Source organism: Pelophylax lessonae, assembly GCF_965119305.1.
Source record: "Pelophylax lessonae genome assembly, chromosome: 7".
Taxonomy (NCBI): Eukaryota; Metazoa; Chordata; class Amphibia; order Anura; family Ranidae; genus Pelophylax; species Pelophylax lessonae.
In genome coordinates, this window is record NC_138774.1 from 209,613,427 (window position 1) to 209,636,284 (window position 22,858).

Genomic DNA, 22,858 nt, shown 5'->3' on the forward strand with positions numbered 1-22,858 from the left:
TCTAGCTCTGAAAGATTGGAATTGTATAAGGTAAATATATACTATATATACATATACAGTAGGTACATCTTATTGTTTGTTAGGCCAAGCCATTCTGAAGTGTCTGCTGTGTGTAAGTACAGTAAACTTTTAACTTATTGTTACCTTTCTCTCCTTTTTCTCCTTGAGCTCCAGGAGGGCCAGCGGGTCCTTTTGGATTAATAAAAAAATAAAATAAAAAATGAGAAATTAAAGTATGTGAGTAAATTAAAATATCCACATCCTTCTTGACAAATCAGATATAAATGACCCTTCTTTTATGAAAATGATGCTTTAAACTTTGTCTTAGAATTGGATGGAGTGTAAAGGGACCCTTGTCAGATTTTTATTGCTGTTTGTGCCCCTGTTAAGGAGATTTAACCTCTTTATTTGTCCTATTTACCGTTATCACTGAAGGTGAAAGTAAAAGAAAATCCTACATTTTGGGTTGTCCCTAAGGACAATACTAGAGGGGAAATCTAATGGAACACTAGTTATGGTAACCCTGGTGACAGCCAGGGATTTCCCTACCTTGGAGGGATTTCCTCTCACTTCCTGTTTTGGCTATGGGGCAGGAAGTGAAGGGAAATCGCCCCAATGGGATACAGATGGGATACAGAGGGCGAAAATATAATTGACAGGTGTTATGACCCTATTAAAAATAAAAAAAACTTGGCAAAAGCCCCTGTACAAATCATTAGTAAGACCTCATCTGGAATATGCAGTTCAGTTTTGGGCACCAGTTCTCAAAAAGGATATCAGAGAACTAGAGAAAGTGCAGAGAAGGGAAACCAAACTGATAAGAGGCATGGAGGAGCTCAGCTGAGGAAAGATTAGAGGATATTAATGTATTCTCTCTTAAGAAGAGGAGATTAAGGGATGGGGGTGTATGATCAACATGTATAAATACATAAGGGGTCCATATAGTGAACTTGGTGTTAAGTTTTCCACTTTAAGGTCATCACAGAGGACAAGGGGGCACTCTTTACGTCCAGAGGAAAAGAGATTTCATCTCCAAATACGGAAAGGTTTCTTCACTGTAAGAGCTGTGAAAATGTGGAATAGACTCCCACCAGAGGTTGTTCTGGCCAGCTCACTAGATTGCTTTTAAAAAAATGCCTGGATTCTTTCCTAGGTGTACATAATATAAATGGGTACTAACATTTATAGGTAAAGTTGATCCAGGGAGTTTCCTATTGCCTCTTGGGGGGATCAGGAAGGAACTTTTTCCCCTGCTGTAGTAATTGGTTCATGCTTTGCTGGGGTTTTTTTGCCTTCCTCTGGATCAACTTTGGATAAAGGATGGTGTATATGGGATTGTATGATTATTTTCATTTTTTTCTCTCTATTATTGGTTGAACTAGAACAGTGCTTTTCAACCTTTTTTCAGTTGTGGCACCCTTTAACATTCTGCACAATCTCGAGGCACCCCAGTCTACAATGTAAAAAAAAAACTAAACTAATAGTTTTACATATAGCAGCAACATCCAAAACATGGGCCATCCAACATTAGAAGTGATTTTTTTCCTCCACAGTTGCAAACTGGTACTTAATAGTATTCTTGCGTTTCTCTGCTCCTTCAGTTTCTCTTCTTCTACTTGCCAATGTGACCCCAGTGCTGATGGAAAGGGGAAGAGTAAACAAGGATGCTATGCAAGCACCCGTCATTGTCCTCATCAACCAGTGATGTAATTGGTTGTCAGGGTGCCAGTGGCTTGACCTGGACGATGTACAGCGTTGTAATGCTGCAAAGTAAAAACCTGTAGCAACTTGTTGCAATTTTTAGGCATTTTGCCAAGGCACCCCTGAAGAAAGGCACCCCTGAAGAACCCAGGAGGCACACCAGAGTGCCACGGTACCCTGGTTGAAAAAGGCTGAACTAGATGAACCGTAACTATGTAAAAACAAGTTTGTTACAGGATAAGTGATAAAGATGTTTTCCTGCCTTAATCCACTTCAACAGTTCCAACACAGCATCTTCCACTGGGCACTTTGCATACTTAAAGAGCCCATGTTCATGTCATGGAAACAAGCCTGTACTGACTATTGAAAACAAGGTTACCCACCTATGGAAAAACGGATTTTCCGCACTTTCAGACATGTCTTTTTTTTTCACCGCACAAACAGGCGGAGCTATACTTTCCTTCACTCCAGCAATGTGATGTCCAGGAGCTCCCTACCAACTGCTTACATCTTCGACCAGTCTTCTTCTGGGATCTGATCTGCAGCCTATTTTATTGGCCGAGCTGAGATGATGAGTGTAGTGTATTAACACAGACAGGCTTCTTACAGGTTGCTTCTTTATTCACTGCACATCAGCATGCAACTAACTTCAGCCACACCCAGCTCCCAGACATATATATAATTGTAACATTTTGCAGACAGCAACTTAACCCGTTGCTTACCATACTACATTGCCTCCTCTCTTTGAATAAAACATAACATGCACAACGTATTAATAAGATTAACAAAATGCATGGATGAACAACTAAAAATTTAAACTATAAACTCCTGACTATACACATAGTCCTTAAGGTAGGCCGGTGGATTTGTTGCTCGTTTTTCTCTTGGCCATTCCGATGTGGATGGTTGTGGATTGAAGTCTGGATCACTGGCAGTATCATCACTGCTCTTTGCCTGTTCGCCATCTTCCGATACTTGACCTTCTGACTCAATAAATTTCTTCACAAATGAGGAATTACGCACTTTTGTGTGTCCATCTAAATCCTCTAAAACCACTTGAGTACCTCTTTTCTCATTTACAACATAAGGCTCAGGTTCAAAGGACGGAGCCAGTTTGTTAAACCGATCACTTTGAAGCAACACCTTATCACCCTGTTGAAGGCCACTAGGTTGACAATGGCGGCGGTGGTTTGCATACTGTTCAGCCCGGATCTTCCTTTCCTCATCAATATGCCGAAAAGGTTTCTGACTTGTAGGAGGACCCCCAATGTCTGGCAATTTTGTCCTGAATTTGCGACCACAAAGAAGTTCCGCAGGACTAACGCCAGTGACAGTATGCGGAGTTGTGCGATAAGCCAAAAGAAAACGCCACAGTTCCTTTTTCCAGTCTCTTCTCTCTAAATGAGCAATACGCAAAGCTTTTAGCAAGGTTCGATTCTGGCGTTCCACTTTCCCGTTAGCTTGTGGCCAGTATGGAGTTGTACGATGATGTTCAATAGCATTTGATTTCAGATAATCCTGAAATTCCTGAGAAGTAAATTGGGCACCATTATCACTCACAATCCGTTTAGGCAACCCATGAGATGCAAAAATGCTCTCCAACCCCTCAATTACAGTTGATGATGTAGCTTTAGTGAGAACTACCACCTCTTGCCACCTTGAATAATAGTCCACAACAACTAAAAGATGGTGTCCAGATGGAATGTCGCACAGATCAATGGCTAAATCTTCCCATGGTCCCTCAGGTAGAACAGTGTGAGTTACTGGTTCTGGTTTAGGTTTGCTGCCCACCAACTGACATGCTCGACATGAAGAAACCAAACGTTCCACATCCTTGTCAATTCCTGGCCACCAGACTTTCTCACGTAATCTTTGTTTGGTGCGTACAATGCCTTGATGGCCCTCATGGGCTAAATGTAATGTACGTTTACGTAAGTCTTTAGGCATCACAATGCGATTGCCACGTAGAACTAGTTGTCCTGCAATACTCAGCTCTTGTTTGATTCTGTGATAGCTTGGGTCACAATCCACCCAAACCCCTTGTCTTACACATTTTCTCAACCGAGCAATTTCCGGATCCACAGATGACAATTCTTCAACCTCCCGCGGTGTCAATGCCTGAGGCATGGCGTTAGTAGCCACAAAACGAATGTACTCTTCTGCCAGGTTATGAACAGGTGCAGAAGACTGAGGCAATCTGGAAAGTGCATCTGCCGCATTAGTCGGTCCAGGTCTGTACCGCACTGTAAAGCGATATGGTAACAATCTGAGAACCCATCTCTCAATTCTGGCGGATGGTTTTGAGCGTGGCGAATATATCACTTCCAGAGGCTTGTGGTCTGTGATGATTTCAAAATCAAGGCCGTAGAGATAGGTGTGAAACCTTTCACATCCCCAAACAACAGCCAAAGCTTCTTTCTCGGTCTGAGAATAACGTCTCTCTACATCAGTGAGGGATCTGCTTGCATACTGAATAGGCCTGTAATCGCCTGTGCATTGTCTCTGAACCAAGATAGCGCCTAACCCCACAGGGCTAGCATCGACAATAACTTGGGTGTGTGCAGTAGGATTGAAATAAGCCAAAGTTGTGGCGCAAGTCAGCCGTCTCTTAAGTTCATCAAATGCACCTTGTTCCAAAAAGCCCCACTTCCAAGGGACTGCTTTGCGAGTCAACACTCTCAAAGGTTCACTGACAGTCGCCATATCTGGAATAAACTTGGCACAGTAATTCACTAGCCCAAGAAAACTGCGTACTTCTGCAGGGTTTTCAGGATTTCTGGCATCAGACAAAGCTTTAATTTTACAGTCCTCCGGACCAATGCCCCTGTCAGACAGCACATGGCCCATAAAAGTCATTTTATTCATTTGAAATGTGCATTTCTTCTCATTTAATGTTAACCCTTTCTCCTTCAAGCGATTTAGCACTGCACGGAGACGTTCATCGTGCTCCTGTGTGTTTGTTCCCCACACAATTATATCATCAGAAATGTTATGCGTGCCTTCACAACCATGTAGCACTTGCTGAATCACATGTTGATAGGCCTCCAGTGCGGACGATACGCCAAACATCAACCTCTTGTATCTAAAAAGACCTTTATGGCTTGCAAATGTAGTGATGACTCTAGATGCTGGGGTCAATTCAATCTGATGATAACCCCATTTCAAATCCAGTTTACTGAAGACACTTGCCCCATTCATTGCATGTAGAACATCTTCAATAGTGGGAATTGGATGTCTCTCTCTCTGCACAGCTTGGTTAGCACATCTCATGTCCACACAAATCCGAATATCTGTGCCCTTTGGTACAACAACTAACGGCGATACCCACGGAGTGGGCCCTTCCACAGGTTCAATAATGTCAAGGTCTAGCAGCTCTGCCAGTTTGTGCTCAACAGGTGATCTCAGGCTTTAAGGAAGTCTGCGTACTGGCTGTGCAATAGGCTTTACATGTGGATCAATGTGAAGCTCCAACTGAAAATCCTTTAATTTTCCAAACCCAGAGAAGCAATCTTTAAATTCCTCTTTCAATGCAGAAATAGCAGGAGACACCATATTCACTCTTGCGCTGCCTACATCACGGCCAATCTGTAACACCCCTAGTGCCATTGCGGTTTGACGACCAAGCAGAGGCGACCCTGTGCCATCTACAACATAGAATTCGGTCTGCAATGGAGGACCAGTCTCATGTGTTTGAACAGAGGTATAAAATTTGCCTTTAAGTTGCAGTGGTGTACTGGAGCCATAAGTATAAATCTGTTTAGTGGTGTTACACAATTTAAGGTGATTTTCTCTGCCATTAAGACTGTGCCAAGAAGCCAAGTCCATAACATTGCATGTAGCTCCAGAGTCAATCAACACTGACACATCCGTATTTCCAATCTTAATGGTTAATGTCCCGGCTTGCAGAGAACACAGGGAGAATATAAATTCACAGTCAGGAGCACTCTCTTTATCCTCAGCTATAACATTTACTTGTGCAGATTGTCCTTTGGTTTTGTTATCTCTGGTTGTACTTCTACACACAGCTGCAAAATGACCTGTCTTTCCACAAGCAAAGCACATTTTATTCTGTACCACAGTGCAGTCCTGACTTGTGTGTCCCGCCCTGCCACATTTATTGCAGGTGATATGTAAAGTCCTCTTTGGAAAACTCTCTTTCCTACTCCAGATATTCCTATTATTATAGGTAGGTTTGGAGACTGTATTGACAGATGCAGTGTTCTTGGTTTCAATATGCAGAGCCTGGAGCTCAGACAGTTCAATGGCTCTTGCAATCTCCTGCAGACTAGCAAGTGTGAGACTAGGTTCTCTCAATAATCTCCTCCTGAGGTGCACAGATGTGCATTTCTCTATGACCTGATCTCTGATTATCTCCTCAGTTACAGTCCCAAAATCACAAGACTTTGCCAGATATTTCAGCCTAGTCACATAACTGTCTGTGGTTTCTCCCAGTTCTTGCACAGCCTGTCTAAACTTATATCTTTCATAGGGAATATTTTTCTTTGGCTCAAAGTACTCACTCAGTCTATTCATGGCTGTCTCATAGTCTGAATCTTCCCCTGTTGCTCCCAGGGTTTCAAAAATGTCCTAAACTTGAGGTCCAGCTAGATGCAGCAGCATGGCTCTCTTCTGAGCAGGTGCAGTCACTCCTGTGGCTATAACATAGAGCTGAAATCCCTTCTTCCACTTGTCCCAGCGCTGTGAGAGACTAGTGTGGTCTCCAGACACATCAAACGGTCCGATAGCCGGTAAATCCAGAAAGCTAGCCATCCTCGTCGCCAAAATGTAGTGTATTAACACAGACAGGCTTCTTACAGGTTGCTTCTTTATTCACTGCACATCAGCATGCAACTAACTTCAGCCACACCCAGCTCCCAGACATATATATATAATTGTAACATTTTGCAGACAGCTACTTAACCCGTTGCTTACCATACTACAATGAGTTCTTTTATCACGACACATCCAAAATTGTACACTGAGCTGCCCAGTGCAGCTCATTGAAAAATTTGAACATACTGGAAGAAATACTTTATGCAGAAAAGACATTGCATGTCCCCTCTGTATTAAAAAGCCTGCTTGTTCACAAACTTTTTTTAAGTAAAATTCCACTTTAATATTTGCCCGAGTTTCCATACCTGCATAATACAGTTAAAAATTCTATTTAGACTTTATGGTTTTGCTTAAATACCTCTCTCGCCTTTCACTCCTGGCAGTCCTCCGGGACCCTGTTTCCCAGGAGCTCCTGGACATCCTTGTAGAATTGTCAGCTTATTCGAATCTCCAATGTCAAGGATTTCCACCTCTGAAACAAGATTAAGATCATAAAAATACAAAAGTTGGAATAATTTGATTTTGCATAAGTTAAGCTTGAAGCACACAACAAGATTTTTATCTCTTGTAAATTTACTGGTCAAGTATTCATTTCTGTTGTACAAGCAGACCAAACCCAGTAATTCTAAGTAGGGATGATCGAACTTTTGAAAAGTTCGGTTCGACCAGAACACCCGAACTTCACGAAAGTTCGGCCCGGATTTCAGAACCCCATTGAAATCAATGGGACCCGAACTTCTGTAATCAAAAAACACCATTTTTAAGCCCTAAAACCCAATAAATGCCCCTAAAAAGTGCCTAGGGTTCTGGGTCATGCCCCATTAACTATTAATCACACAAAAAAAAGTTCTTAAAAATTGTCATTTTTGATAAAAAAGCCAATTATTGAAAAATTAAAAAAAAAAAAAAAAAAAAAAAGAGATTTTTTTGATTTTTACTTTGGATTTAGTATCTGGGGGGTCTAAAAGGTGTGCATGTGAAGTTTCAGCTCTGTAGCATGTCCAGAACCATGAAAAAAAAAAAAAAAAGATAATTTTTCAGCAGAACAGGGATGTGGGTCGGGACCCTCCTTTAACTTTAACACCTATATGATCTTTTTTTCTGGTTCTGGACATGCTACAGAGCTGAAACTTCACAGGTACACCTTTTAGACCCCCCAGACACAAAATCACACAAAAAAAGTTCTTAAAAATTGTCATTTTTGATAAAAAAGCCAATTATTGAAAAATTAAAAAAAAAAAAAAAAAAAAGAGATTTTTTGATTTTTACTTTGGATTTAGTATCTGGAGGGTCTAAAAAGTGTACATGTGAAGTTTCAGGTCTGTAGCATGTCCAGAACCATAAAAAAAAAGATTGTTTGTATTAGAAAACTTTAAGCACAGGAATATGGCTTCTCTGCTGTAACACCTTGCCGGTTTAATAGCAGGCATTTTTTTGGGTTCTTTGCAGTCAGGAAAAACATCTGAACTTGTGTATAGTGGTACTGTGCACAAGTTCTGATGTTTTGCCTGCCTCCAAAACCCTCCAAAAAATGCCAGCAAAAACACACCTGGGCATTTTTTTTTTTGACGCTAGCGTTTTTTTGGCATTTTTTGGGGTTCTTTTGAGGCAGGCAAAACATCTGAACATGTGTATAGGGGGGATATATAGACATATATGTCTGAATATATACCCCTAGACATATATAGGTGTGATAGTAGCAGAAATAAATGCTTGCGCTAATGAAATCATTTACAGTAATATATTTCTGCTACTATCACACCTATATATGTCTAGGGGTATATATTCAGACATATATGCCTATATATACACCCTATACACATGTTCAGATGTTTTGCCTGCCTCAAAAGAACCCCAAAAAATGCCAAAAAAACGCTAGCGTCAAAAAAAAAAAATGCCCAGGTGTGTTTTTGCTGGCATTTTTTGGGGGGTTTTGGAGGCAGGCAAAACATCAGAACTTGTGCACAGTACCACTATACACAAGTTCAGATGTTTTGCCTGCCTCAAAAGAACCCCAAAAAATGCCAAAAAAAACGCTAGCGTCAAAAAAAAAAATGCCCAGGTGTGTTTTTGCTGGCATTTTTTGGGGAATTTTGGAGGCAGGCAAAACATCAGAACTTGTGCACAGTACTACTATACACAAGTTCAGATGTTTTTCCTGACTGCAAAGAACCCAAAAAAAATGCCTGCTATTAAACCGGCAAGGTGTTACAGCAGAGAAGCCATATTCCTGTGCTTAAAGTTTTCTAATACAAACGATCTTTTTTTTTATGGTTCTGGACATGCTACAGAGCTGAAACTTCACATGTACACTTTTTAGACCCCCCAGATACTAAATCCAAAGTAAAAATCAAAAAATCTCTTTTTCTTTTTTTTTTTTTTTTTTTAATTTTTCAATAATTGGCTTTTTTATCAAAAATGACAATTTTTAAGAACTTTTTTTTGTGTGATTTTGTGTCTGGGGGGTCTAAAAGGTGTACCTGTGAAGTTTCAGCTCTGTAGCATGTCCAGAACCCCAAAAAAAGATCATATAAGTGTAAAAGAGGGGTCCCACCATCCCTGCTCTACTGAAAAATTATCTTTTTTCTGGTTCTGGACATGCTACAAAGCTGAAACTTCACAGGTACACTTTTTAGACCCCCCAGACACTAAATCCAAAAAAAGTCATGCCTGCCTCCAAAAATGCCCGATAAATGCAAGAAAAAGCGCCGTAGAGAAGCCGTATTCCTGTTCTAATAAAAATTATAAGAAAATGCTAATTTTTGGGGGGTTCTGGACATGCTACAGAGCTGAAACTTCACATGTACACTTTTTAGACCCCCCAGATACTAAATCCAAAGTAAAAATCAAAAAATCTCTTTTTTTTTTTCAATAATTGGCTTTTTTATCAAAAATGACAATTTTTAAGAACTTTTTTTTGTGTGATTTTGTGTCTGGGGGGTCTAAAAGGTGTACCTGTGAAGTTTCAGCTCTGTAGCATGTCCAGAACCATAAAAAAAAAAGATCGTTTGTATTAGAAAACTTTAAGCACAGGAATATGGCTTCTCTGCTGTAACACCTTGCCGGTTTAATAGCAGGCATTTTTTTGGGTTCTTTGCAGTCAGGAAAAACATCTGAACTTGTGTATAGTGGTACTGTGCACAAGTTCTGATGTTTTGCCTGCCTCCAAAACCCCCCAAAAAATGCCAGCAAAAACACACCTGGGCATTTTTTTTTTTTGACGCTAGCGTTTTTTTTGGCATTTTTTGGGGTTCTTTTGAGGCAGGCAAAACATCTGAACTTGTGTATAGTGGTACTGTGCACAAGTTCTGATGTTTTGCCTGCCTCCAAAACCCCCCAAAAAATGCCAGCAAAAACACACCTGGGCATTTTTTTTTTTGACGCTAGCGTTTTTTTGGCATTTTTTTGGGGTTCTTTTGAGGCAGGCAAAACATCTGAACTTGTGTATAGTGGTACTGTGCACAAGTTCTGATGTTTTGCCTGCCTCCAAAACCCCCCAAAAAATGCCAGCAAAAACACACCTGGGCATCTTTTTTTTTTGACGCTAGCGTTTTTTTGGCATTTTTTGGGGTTCTTTTGAGGCAGGCAAAACATCTGAACATGTGTATAGGGGGTATATATAGACATATATGTCTGAATATATACCCCTAGACATATATAGGTGTGATAGTAGCAGAAATATATTACTGTAAATGATTTCATTAGCGCAAGCATTTATTTCTGCTACTATCACACCTATATATGTCTAGGGGTATATATTCAGACATATATGTCTATATATTCCCCCTATACACATATTCAGATGTCATGTCTGACATCAAACATGTCCTCAAAAAAGCACTGGCAGTGGCAGCCCCTGCAGCATTAAAAAATGCTTGCTGGTGAGAAGCCACATGCCTGTCCCGAAGCAACACAGAGAAATGATCATTTCTCTATAGCGGTCACCCTGCTATGGAAGGGTTTTGTCACCCTGCCATAGCAGTCACTGTCAGTTAACCCTACACTACACTACGGTCCCCTGACACTTAACACTTTCCCTACAGAAACTAAATTTTTGAAGCTAACTTAAGTGTAAAGGAGCACTCTAACTACACTAGATATCCCTTTCCTCACACTAAAAATAGCTAAATGACACTTTTAAAGTAAAATTAACAGAACTGCTTCCACTCTCTTCCATGTCCAGTATAACAATGCTGGGAATATGGCGGGGGCGATCTTATATACTGGGGGGCGTATTCACTAATGATTGGTCTAGGGACCCCCTAGTCACTCCAATCACATTCCTAGCATTCTCCTGCCCCCTCAATTGGCTTTTGCTAATGGTTCTGGTCCAATCACGGGCTTTTAAAGCCCATTTCCTGAAGCATTGCATTTTGGGCGGTTCTGGTTGCCGAATTCCGAACTTTTTGGGCAAAAAGTTCTAAATTCGGCCGAACCTCGAACACCCAATGTTCGGGCCGAACCGATGGTGGACCCGAACCGTTCGATCATCCCTAATTCTAAGCAGTCATATCTACTTTACGTGTGTTGGTCAAGCAAAGATCTTGTGACAGTTCTAAACCTTCAGTGGGTGGAGTGTTCACTTACAATCCTGCCATGTAAATAGCGGTATTATTCAGAACACCATGGGTTTATTTGCTGGTCTAAAAAAAAAAAAAAAAAAAAACTCTAAAAAGTACAGACTGTTTTTAACCAAACCTTTGGGGATGGATACCTGGGAACTGCCATTGTTTACTTGTTTTGAAGGACCAACATACTGGGCTAGGCCATTCCGCTCCCATCTCCGGGAATTTTTTACTGTTTTTCTGAATGGACTATAAATATTTATTTCTGAGTCTTTAAGCGCCGGTTCACACTAGCGCGACGCTACTTTCTGGGGCGACCTCCGAGATCGCGGTGCGAGCAGTGCGCCGCGACCTCGGAGCGGCTGCCACGGACTTCATAACATTGAAGTCTATGGCGGTCGCCTCCTGGTCGCCCCAAAGAAGCTCCAGACCCTTTTTCTAGGTCGGAGCGACTTGTGTCGCTCCTATTAGAACGGGTCCGCAGCTTCCCTATGGGAGGCGACCTGCGGCGACCTGTGAGCTGATATTTAGAAATTTTGCTGACTGTATTGCGCAGAGGAACAATCTACGAAATCCCCAGCACCCCTCTTATCCCTACCCTAACCTGTTAGCCCTATCCCTAAACTTACAGCTAACCCTAATATCTGCTAACCTATTCCCTAGCATAATCCTAACTCCAGTCAGCCAAATCCTCAATGCTAACATTTGAACCTCACTCTAAGGATTAACCTTGTGTTTAAACTCTAAACCTCACCATAGCCCATAACCATAATTCTAAATCTCCCACTTAACCCTCCTCTTATGTTAGGGTCAAAACTGACCCGTTTTCAGGTTTTGAATGTCTATAAGTATCACATAAATTTGTTTATTGCATCAAGATTTTTTTACTTTGTCAGGAACCTCTATTTAAACAATGTAATAGAAAAATAATCCTTTTCACTAAATTATAAAATACTGTGGTGAAAATTAAGACGTTCATGGTGTTAGGGTCAATTCTGACCCAGTTATAATATAGGATTTTAGGACACTAATAAGTGCCAAAACTGAAATCATAAACACTCTCTCTGCTTAGTAACAGTGACAGCCAATCCCCTCTCAACCCTGTGAGCTGTAGTTAGGGAGGGGCCTATCTCTTTTCCTGCTTGTCTGCTTCTCTAAATAAAGTGAAGAAACATAGGACAAATTCATTTCAGAGTTGCTGACTTTATTTTACCATTTTTTCAATTTGACAATGAGAGGTATGCTATCAAAAGAAAGGTCTAGGGGTCACACCAAAAATATTAAAACCAATCTTTTCAAGGATAATGAAGCCTAACAAGGTAACCAAGAGGTAAGAAACAAATTTGATGATAAATAATTATTCAGAGGGTATTTTATGGCCGATTTAAAACACGGGTCAAAACTGACCCTAACATCATGGATAGTAACGGAATTCTAACATAAGAGGAGGGTTAAGCCCCGGAAGATTTTACCCCCTTCCTGACCAGGGCCTATTTTGCGATTCGGCACTGCGTGACTTTAACGGACAATTGCGCGGTCATGCGACGCTGTACCCAAACGAATTTGACGTCCTTTTTTTCCCACAAACAGAGCTTTCTTTTGGTGGCATTTGATCACCTGTGCGATTTTTTGATCATGCACTATAAACAAAAAAAGAGCGACAATTTTGCAAAAATAACAATATTTTTCAAATTTTTTTATATGAAATCCCACCCCCCAAAAAAAAGTAAAAATCTAAATTTTTTAACATTTTAGGCCAATTTGTTTTCTGCTACATATGTTTGGTAAAAAAAAATCGCAAAAAGTGTATTTTGATTGGTTTGCGCAAAAGTTATTGCGTTTACTAACTAAGGGAAAGATTTTTGTCATTTTTATTGTTTTTTTTTAACGAGTAATGGCGGCGATCTGCAATTTTTTTTTGCGGGACTGCGACATTGCGGCGGACAGATCGGACCCTTGACTGAAATTTTTGACACTTATGGGGTTACCAGTGACATTTCTACAGTAATCAGTGCTATACATATGCACTGTTACTGTAAAAATGACACTAGCAGGGAAGGGGTTAACTTTATTTGAGAAGGAGGGGTTAAGTGTGTCCCTAGGGGCGTGATTCTAACTGTGATTGGATGTGGCTTGTGATGTAACAGCAGAGAGCAACGGTCCTACATAGCAGAACCGTGTGATCTGTGCTGTTACACAGGGGAGAATGACAGGCGGCTTTGTTTACATTAGCCACCTGCCTTTCTCCCGGTGTAAACAACGATCGTGAGTGAACGGCGGACATCGGGTCTGCCGGTCACTCGCGCGCGGGGGGGGGGTCTGTGAGCGAGCGGGAGCACGCCTCCAGCGGCGCGCGCTCGCTCCCTAGAGCCTCACAGGCTAGTGACGTAGACCTACGTCACTTTGCCTGTGAGGGGCTGACTGCCGACGTAAATCGTCGTTAGGCAGTCGGCAAGTGGTTAAGTGTAGTCTTTAAAGCCTAACTCCATGTTTTCTTTCACTTTATATAGTTTTTTTTCCAGCCAAGCTGGCCCAAATGAATTATTTCCTTTGATAATTGATGCAGATGCTGTAAGCACTGAATAAACGGTAGATAGCATCAGCCACATACAGTATACAGCGCTGTGTTCTGAAACTGGGATGGGGAATTTCCACCTGCTGTCAGAACAAAATTGAGATGAGCTGAGCGCTGCTCAGCCAATCACAGAAAGGCTTGTATTCTTTATCAGTGAATATAAGGCTTCCTCACCGAAGTGGAAATTGTGATGTCATCCACCTGTCTCTCCATTTCAGCCAATCAGAGGAAGCCTTGTATTCATCTATGAAAACATATAAGACTTTCTGTGAATGACTAAGCAGTACTCAACCCGATTTGGTTCTGTTTTGGCAGACGACAGGAAGTCCCCATACCGCTGTGGGACACAGATCTGTATACTGTATGTAGCTCTTCATACAGCGCTGATATCAGCCACAACAATTAGGAAAGAAAATAGTTCATTTGGGCAACATTGGCCCAAATAAACTATTTAAAATGAAAGTAAACTTGCAGTTATGCTTTAAGACTTTTCACTGTATTTACGTAACCCAACCCCTAACCCCTAAACCCAACTAAAAACGTAGTTCAAATGCTAATATTCAGCCTATTCTCTCTTTTCTAGTGTAGCACCCTCCTAGATAGGTGTTAGGAAGGAGAATAGTTTGCTCTGCCTGCTTAACAGGGGAGCAGCAGGCAAATCATAGTCTGCTCCATCTGCTTATCAGGGGAGCCTGATCAGTAGTTAGGCCTGTTGCATGTGTCCATGTGTGATTCATCTGGGCTGAGGGAGAGTCCTCACTGTATCCAAAAGGGGAGCCTGTTGGACAGTGGAGGAAACCCAGCCAGTGACACACAGGCTTTTGTAACTATCCCAGTAGGTTGGCACAACAGTGGTACATCCTGGGATATGTTATAAAAGCCAAGGGCGCATATGACAGGGTGTCTTTGGGTGGGAAGCCAGGTCCCAGGAGGTGGGTGACGGCTGTCTCTCCTCCGGTCTGTATGGAAGGTGGTCACAAGCGGTCGGCCTAGGGAGCCAGAAGTGTGCTGCTGAACCAGGAGGCCCAGTGGATGTGCTGACAAGTGGAGTTGAAGGCAGAGCAACCTTGGGAAAAACAGTGTCCGTGAGTATCGGGAAGCTTGCTAGGGGTCTGCCCAGGAAGGGGACCACTCCAGTGGAGAGTCAGTGGACAGGAGCTAGCACACACAGCAAGTGAGAAAGGGGGTGCCAAGTTAGGACCATAAAGAGAAACTATAACAGGATCATATTCTTTATCTTCACTTCAGTGACAAGGTGAAGCAGCGGTCTTGCCGCACACTACAGCTAGTTGTCCTCAGATTGTGCATAGTTCATAGTTGGAGTATCCCACTCATCCCTTCTCCTATCCCAGTTCCAAATAAAACACAAAAACCAAATCCCCTGGACTGTTCATTGTCTGAGCCAAGCATCTAAAGTGATACGTTTCCAGAGACTGTTGCTACGGGTATCCCAGGGGAATCCAGAAAGTGCAATTCTCAGCAGTCCTCTAGAGGGCAGTGCTACACTAGCTAGAAACTAAACCAACATCTAAACCCCAATCTGACCACTAACCGCAAAACCTAACTGTCAAGCACTAAATAAAAACTTGGCTTTTGTATCTTCTCATAAATAGGTACAGTGTGTAAGGCCTGGTTCACAACTATGCGTTTTTTGGTGCTTTTTGCAAAAACACACTTCAGTCAAATTTACCATGGTTTTCTATGGGACAAGTTCACATCTATGCTTTTTTCACCAGCTGCATTTTTGTAAAAGGTCAGGGACTTTCTAAAACGCAAAATGGATTGTTTTTGATTCAATAGATCTAAATGGAGACGCTGCAAAAAAGCATGTATTGCTTTTTTTACGCATTTTGCATTATTTAATCTGCCCAACAACAAATTGGCCATAAATAAGCATAAGGAACACAAAACGTGTCATAAACGTGTGAAAAACATGTCAAAAGCATGTGTGAAAAAGGCACCACAAAAAACAGTGCAAAAACAGATCAAAAGGAATATGCATAGTTGTGAACCTGGCCTAATTCATGAACAATTTAAACAAGATGTCTAAGCTTCATAATGACCATGATGGTGATGATGATAAATAATAATAATAATCATCCTTCTCATCATTATCATCAATATTATTATGGTTCTATATTTAGGCTGTATTTGTGTTGTAAACCAGTGATTTTGGATGGACATAGGATAATAGCTCTTTTTTAATGTTGTGTCAGTGCTATAAACCAACTAAATGGACAGTTGGCCATGGGGGCATATACAGATTATTTGCATAGCTCTAATATCCTAAAATATAGACTACATTGCTTAATCATCGTCATCATCAATACTATTATTATTATTAGTCTATATTTTAGGAGATTGAGGCTATGCAAATAATCCCTGTATGCCCCCCGTGGCCAACTATCCATTTAGTTGGATATTTGCATAGCACTGTCACAGTAAATCTTCCCCATAGAACCATTCAATACAATTTTCATAGGAAGACACAAGATGAAAATTTGCATGGCTGCACTGACTATCCTAATTAAGGCATAAACACCTTGCTTTTTTTAACATTTTTGTTATCCACTTGCCGACCACCCGCCGCAGATATACTGCGGCAGGCTGGCTGGCCTGCGTGAACCGCTCCTGGGGGCGCACGCGTGCCACCAGAGGCTCAGCCCCCCCACCCCCTCATTAGGCAGAGGGGAAGCCGATCCACGGGCCGGCGGCCGCGATTTCCTCCGGGCACCCGGGATCACTCCCCTTGGAGAGAGAGAACGGTGGTTTGCTGTTGTAATTTATTTATCCTATTTAGGATCACAGGTCTATGTGTTGATTCCACAAGTCCCTCCCCCATACATTGAGAAAACACTCCCCTAGGCTCAACCCTTTGATCACCCCTAGGTTATTCCCTTCCCTGCCAGTGTCATATTTACAGTAAGGGCTCTTTCACACGGCCGCTCCGTGTGAAAGCTCCGCTGCGGGACTTTTTTTTTTTTTTCACGGAGCGGATGACATTTGTGTCATCCGCTCCGTATGCCCGCATATCATCCCATCCGTTTGTGGATGATATGCGGACATAATGTAAGTCTATGGGCATTGCGGATGTCAGCGGGTGACACCGCTGACATCCGATTTTCCTTCCTTTCCGTTTTTTGAACGGATGAAAAAATAGGGTTCTGTTCCGTTCCAAAAAACGGAACAGAACTGAAAGGAAGAAAATCGGATGTCAGCGGATGGTATTCCGCTGACATCTGCAATGCAATTGACTTACATTATGTCCGCAAATCATCCGCAAAAAAATAGGATGATTTGCGGACATACGGAGCGGCCGTGTGAAAGAGCCCTAACAGTGCATATTTTTAGCACTGATTACTGCAGTAATGTCACTGGCCCCCCCAAAAGTGTCGAAAAGGTCAGTTAGGGGTCTGATCTGTCCGCCGCAATGTCGCAGTCCCGCTAAAAATTGCAGATCACCGCCATTACTAGTAAAGAAAATAAATCAATAAAATTTACATAAATCTTTCCCCTAGTTTGTAGATGCGATAATTTTTGGTATACCAATCAAAATACGCCTATTGGGATTTTTTGTACCAAAATATGTAGCAGAACACAAAGTGGCCTTTTTTTGGGAATGTTATATAGCAGAAAGTGAAAAATATTGTTTTTTATTTTCAGAATTGTCGCTCTTTTTTTGTTTCTAGCGCAATAAATAAAAATTGCACAGGTGATCAAATACCACCAAAAGAAAGCTCTATTTGTGGGAAAAAAAGGACGTCAATTTTATTTAGGTACAGCGTCACATGACCGTGCAATTTTCCGTTAAAGTAACGCAGTGCCGAATCGCAAAAAATGGCCTGGTCATTAAGGGGACAAATCCTTCCAGTCCAGAAGTCGTTAATGTATCCCTCTTGTTTGGATTTGTGCCTAAACACAGTTGACATACACGTCAACTGCGAATCCATCTGGATACTATATGTAGATCACAATAAAAAAAATTAAAAAAATTCCATTGCCTATGTCTAAGCATTGTTGTACCCTATTGCAAAAATACTTCTAAACAAAAAAATAAATAAATAAATAAATTATATATATATATATATATATATATATATATATATAATATAAAAATATACTTATATATATATATATATATATATATATATATATATATATATATGTAATCTAATATACCAGTAATAAAGGAGAGTTACTTACATATAGCAACTGACAAAGTAAAACCTTAGGTATTGATGGAAGGAGATTATAGAGATAAAAATAAAGATAATATGGAAATACAAAAAAAAATCAACATTATCACAGCAGTATCAAGAAAACTGCATTACTAAAAAATGAAGGAAACATTTTAGTTTATGTTATGAAAACATACTTGGATTGTTCATTGAGTGATCGCTGTGGTCTACTTACTAGGACATTCTGCACCCTCCTTTGGTCCCAAAGTCTGCGCTGCACATAGCCCAACGATGGCACAGAACACCCATGGCAACGTTAGCTTCATGGCTACTGTGTGTCCTCTGGTTTCTGACACACACGACTCCTAATGCTTATCTTTATTCCAAACACAGAGTGTCTCAATATTTACCCACCCCAACTTCCCGTAACTTCATAGTTGAAGGTCTGGTAAACAGATCACTGAAAATATATTTGTTCTATCAAGGGTGAAGGCAATGCTTTCCTAATGATTGCCACACAGCTATACCAACATTAACCACTATCAGACTGGAAGGATTTGCCCCCTTAATGACTAGGCCCTATTTTGCGATTCGGCACTGGGTTTTTTTAATGGACAATTGCGCGGTACCCAAATAAAATTGATGTCCTTTTCTTCCCACAAATAGGGCTTTCTTTTGGTGGTATTTGATCAACTGTGCGATTTTTTGCGCTATAAACAAAAAAAGCGACAATTTTTAATAAAAAAAAAAAAAACAATATTTATTCTGCTATTTGACATTCTCAAAAAAATTTTAAAAATCAAATTTTTTTGTTGTTTTTTTTTTTTTTGTTTTCTGCTACATATTTTTGTTAAAAAAAATCACAATAAGCGTATCTTGATTGGTTTGCGCAAAAGGTATTGCGTCTACAAACTAAGATTTATGTCATTTTTATTGTTTTTTTTTTTACTAGTAATGGCGGCGATCTGCGATTTTCTGCCGGACTGCGACAATGTGGCAGGCAGATCAGACCCATAAGGCCCCTTTCACACATACGGTCTGTTCAGATCTGCCGGTCAGTTTTTCAGGCGGATCTGAACGGATGCCCCATGCATCTCTATGGGGCAGCGGATGTCAGCGGAGAGACATGTCTGTGGACATCCGATCCGATCCGTCAAATCCAGACGGATGGAAACCCTATTTTCCATCCATCTGGCGGATGGGATTGGATGAGAACGGACATGCAGTCCGTTCTCATCCAATTCCCCCATAGAGAACAGCGGGGATCTGACACCTCCTTCTCCGCACACAGAGCGGAGACAGAGCTGTCATCTGCCTGCTCAGCGGGGATCGGCGGATCGATCCCCTGCTGAGCAGAATGGACAGTGTGAAAGGCCTTACTGACATTTTTGACACTTTTGGGGGGACCAGTGACATTACTACAGTAATCAGTGCTAAAAATATGCACTGTTACTGTAATAACCACTTTCAGACTGGAGGATTTGGCTGCTCAATGACCAGGCCCTATTTTGCATTTCGGCACTGCGTTACTTTAACGGACAATTACGTGGTCGTGAAAAAACTGTACCCAAATAAAATTGACGTTCCCACAAATAGAGATTTCTTTTGGTGGTATTTGATCACCTGTGCGATTTTTATTTTTTGCACTATAAACAAAAAAAAGCGCCAATTTTGAAAAAAAATTATATATATTTTTTACATTCTGCTTTATGACATTCTCAAAAAAAAAAAATTAAAAAATCAAAATTTTTTAACATTTTAGGCCAATTTGTTTTCTGCTACATATTTTTGGTAAAAAAATCCCAATAAGCGTATTTTGATTGGTTCGCGCAAAAGTTATCGCATTTACTAACTACGGGAAAGATTTATGTCATTTTTATTGTTTTTTTTTTTTTTACTAGCGATGGTGGCGATCTGCGATTTTTTCGGGACTGCGACATTGCGGCGGACAGATCGGACCCCTAACTGACATTTTTGACACTTTTGGGGGTACCAGTGACATTACTACAGTAATCAGTGCTAAAAATATGCACTGTTACTGTAATAATGTCACTGGCAGGGAAGGGGTTAACACTATAGGTGATCAAGGGGTTAAATGTGACCCTAGGGGAGTGATTCTAACTGTGGGGGGCGTAGCTTCTGAGATGACCACAGAGGCATGTGATCCTATATAGAAGGATCACATGAGCTCTGTGATCATTTCAGGGAGAAGGACAGTTGGCTGTGTTTACAACTTCTCTCTCAGCGGGGAGTGATCGCGGGTATCAGGCGGCAATCGGAGCCACCTGACACACGCATCGGCTTCCCCGCTGACGATCGGGGGAATCGTCAGCGGGGAAGCCCTAGCTGTCACCAGGCGACAAACGTACCCATATGTGGTTTTGCCTGTAGGAGCTACTCTGCCACATATATACAGTAAGCGGTCGGCAAGTGGTTAAATTTACCTTTTCTTTTAAAGATCAGATTTTTTAAATACCTGAATTTCATCAGAAATAGCCATTAAAGTGTATATAAACCATTTTCAGTTTTGGATAAGGAAATGAAAGGTTGGAAGTTCAATTAAATTGCTGTCTGTATACCCAGAGAGAAGATTTACCCTCTCTATACTCCTCATAGTGCAGTAGTTGGAGTTAATAATCCAAATTTATTGAAAGTTAATAACGGGTTTTAAAATTGCCCCATGGGCATAATCAAACATATGTGCTTGTTTCCAAAATCCCTGTAAAACTCTGCCCTCGGATCACGGTTACCCGCACTTCAGTAAGGAGCTGTACCGCTCAAGTAAGTGGATCACAATATTTATTTAAATATTTACCTATGTATGTTTACCACAGGAGTGACTAGTTTACATACTGTATAAATACTGTAAACCACTTTTTTTTTTTTTGCACTAATGCACTTTAGTGGATTTTAGAGGAATTTTGCGCTGCTTGAATTGCAGTTTTTTGCGATTTACTGCTCACGCTGTTTTGAAGAAGGTCTTACAATATCTACAGTATTTCTAAATAGGCAATGGTATCTTCATAATCATATTTCATTCCTGAATGGCTCCAGTTTTTTCTTTAACCTTTTTTCAACTTTTTATGTGCAAATTTGAGGTAGATCACAACTTTTCTAGAACACCAATTTGTTTCTCTCAACAGTCAAGATGTATTATAAAATTTTAGTAGAATCTCTGTGCTTAGTTGTATAGATGCAAACCGTGCGATTAGAGAATTTCCCATTTGAATTTCACACCAGTGAAACACATCATTTCATTCCACCTCAATTTAAGTTTTTTTGTGAAGACATACAGTATCTCACAAAAGTAAGTACACCCCATCACATTTTTGTAAATATTTTATTATATCTTTTCATGTGACAACACTGAAGAAATTACACTTAGCTACAATGAAAGGTAGTAAGTGTACAGCTAGTATAACAGTGTAAATTTGCTGTTCCCTCAAAAAAAAAAAACTCAACACACAGCCATTAATGTCTAAGCAGCTGGCAACCAAAATGAGTACACACCTAAGTAAAAAAGTCCAAATTGGGCCCAAAGTGTCAATATTTTGTGTGGCCACCATTATTTCCAGCACTGCCCTAACCCTTTTGGGCATGGAGTTCACCAGAGCTTTACAGGTTGCCACTGGAGTCTTCTTCTACTCCTCCATGACGACATCATGGAGCTGGTGGATGTTAGAGACCTTACGCTCCTTCACCTTCCATTTGAGGATGTCCCACAGATGCTCAATAGTGTTTAATTCTGGAGACATGCTTGGCCAGTCGATTACCTTTACCCTCAGCTTCTTTAGTAAGGCAGTGGTCGTCATGGAGGTGTGTTCGGGGTCGTTACTTGTGGCCCAGTCTCTGAAGGGAGGGGATCATGCTCTGCTTCAGTATGTCACAGTACATGTTGGCATTCATGGTTCCCTCAATGAACTGTAGCTCCCCAGTGCCGGCAGCACTCATGCAGTCCCAGACCATGACACTCCCACCACCATGCTTGACTGTATGCAAGACACACTTGTCTTTGTACTTGTCACCTGGTTGCCGCCACACACGCTTGACACCATCTGAACCAAATAAGTTTATCTTGGTCTCATCAGACCACAGGATATGGTTCCAGTAATCCATGTCCTTAGTCTGCTTGTCTTCAGTGCCATCTTAAGAGCCTTATAGGCCCCTGGGCAATGCAGTGCACTGGGGCCCCCTGCGGAGCAGCGATAGCCCGGCGGCCAATGGGAGGGGCGCCTGGAGGGAGAAGGCGGGGTGGAGAGGAGTCCGGAGGAGGTGAGCGAGGACATGCATTCATCATGGCAAGAGAGCACAACTACCTGGAGTATATACCTTACTATATACATATTACAGGGAACACTATATACTACAAGAGTCTCTTGTAGTATATAGTGTTCCATGTAATATGTATATAGTTAGTAAGGTATATAATATACTCCAGGTAGTTGTCTCTTGTCTTGTAGTATATATTGGTCCCTGTAATATGTATATAGTAAGGTATATATTATCCTCCAGGTAGTAGTTGTACTCTCTTGTAGTATAGTGTTCCCTGTAATATGTATATAGACTATATAGACTATATACACATTACAGCGAACACTATATACTACAAGAGAGTACAACTACTTACCTGGAGGATAATATATACCTTACTATATACATATAGGCCAGGGACCAATATATAGTAGGTAGTATATCCTCCTCCAGCCAGGACAGGTAGTAGTAGTTGTCTGACTGTCTCTTGTGTCACTGTCACTCACTGACTGTCACATCGATTAGATCCCCATCATCATACAGCCTTACCAATAGCCCTTTAATGAAGAGAATAATTCATCCCTAACTATGTGAAGACTGTCTCTTTAGGTTTTCAAACTTGTTCTCATTTTGACTGTTTCTTCCAACATCTTACTATTTACTACCTCCTACACTCCAGCTGCACTTCCACTGACATCAGCAACAAAACAGTTATTGACCTTATTTACTGTGACATAACCAGGACAATGAACCCA

At 41.0% G+C, this 22,858-nt stretch overlaps 2 protein-coding genes across 2 annotated transcripts in view; both read right to left on the reverse strand.

Annotated features, from left to right (window-relative positions):
* LOC309560585 (ficolin-2-like) overlaps positions 1-22,858 on the reverse strand; it is a gene marked incomplete at its 5' end in the record, with an annotated part of 135,957 nt that overhangs the window by 34,854 nt on the left and 78,245 nt on the right. The gene's annotated exons all lie outside the window — the stretch shown is intronic.
* Positions 80-18,294, reverse strand: LOC309559839 (uncharacterized protein; the record flags this gene model as incomplete). The annotated part of the gene is made up of 3 exons (XM_082263272.1): positions 18,088-18,294; positions 6,893-7,006; positions 80-189 (listed from the first exon to the last, which is right to left on the reverse strand). Exons 1-3 carry the CDS (start codon positions 18,176-18,178, stop codon positions 80-82), a joined length of 315 nt encoding a protein of 104 aa, XP_082119398.1. The 5' UTR covers positions 18,179-18,294.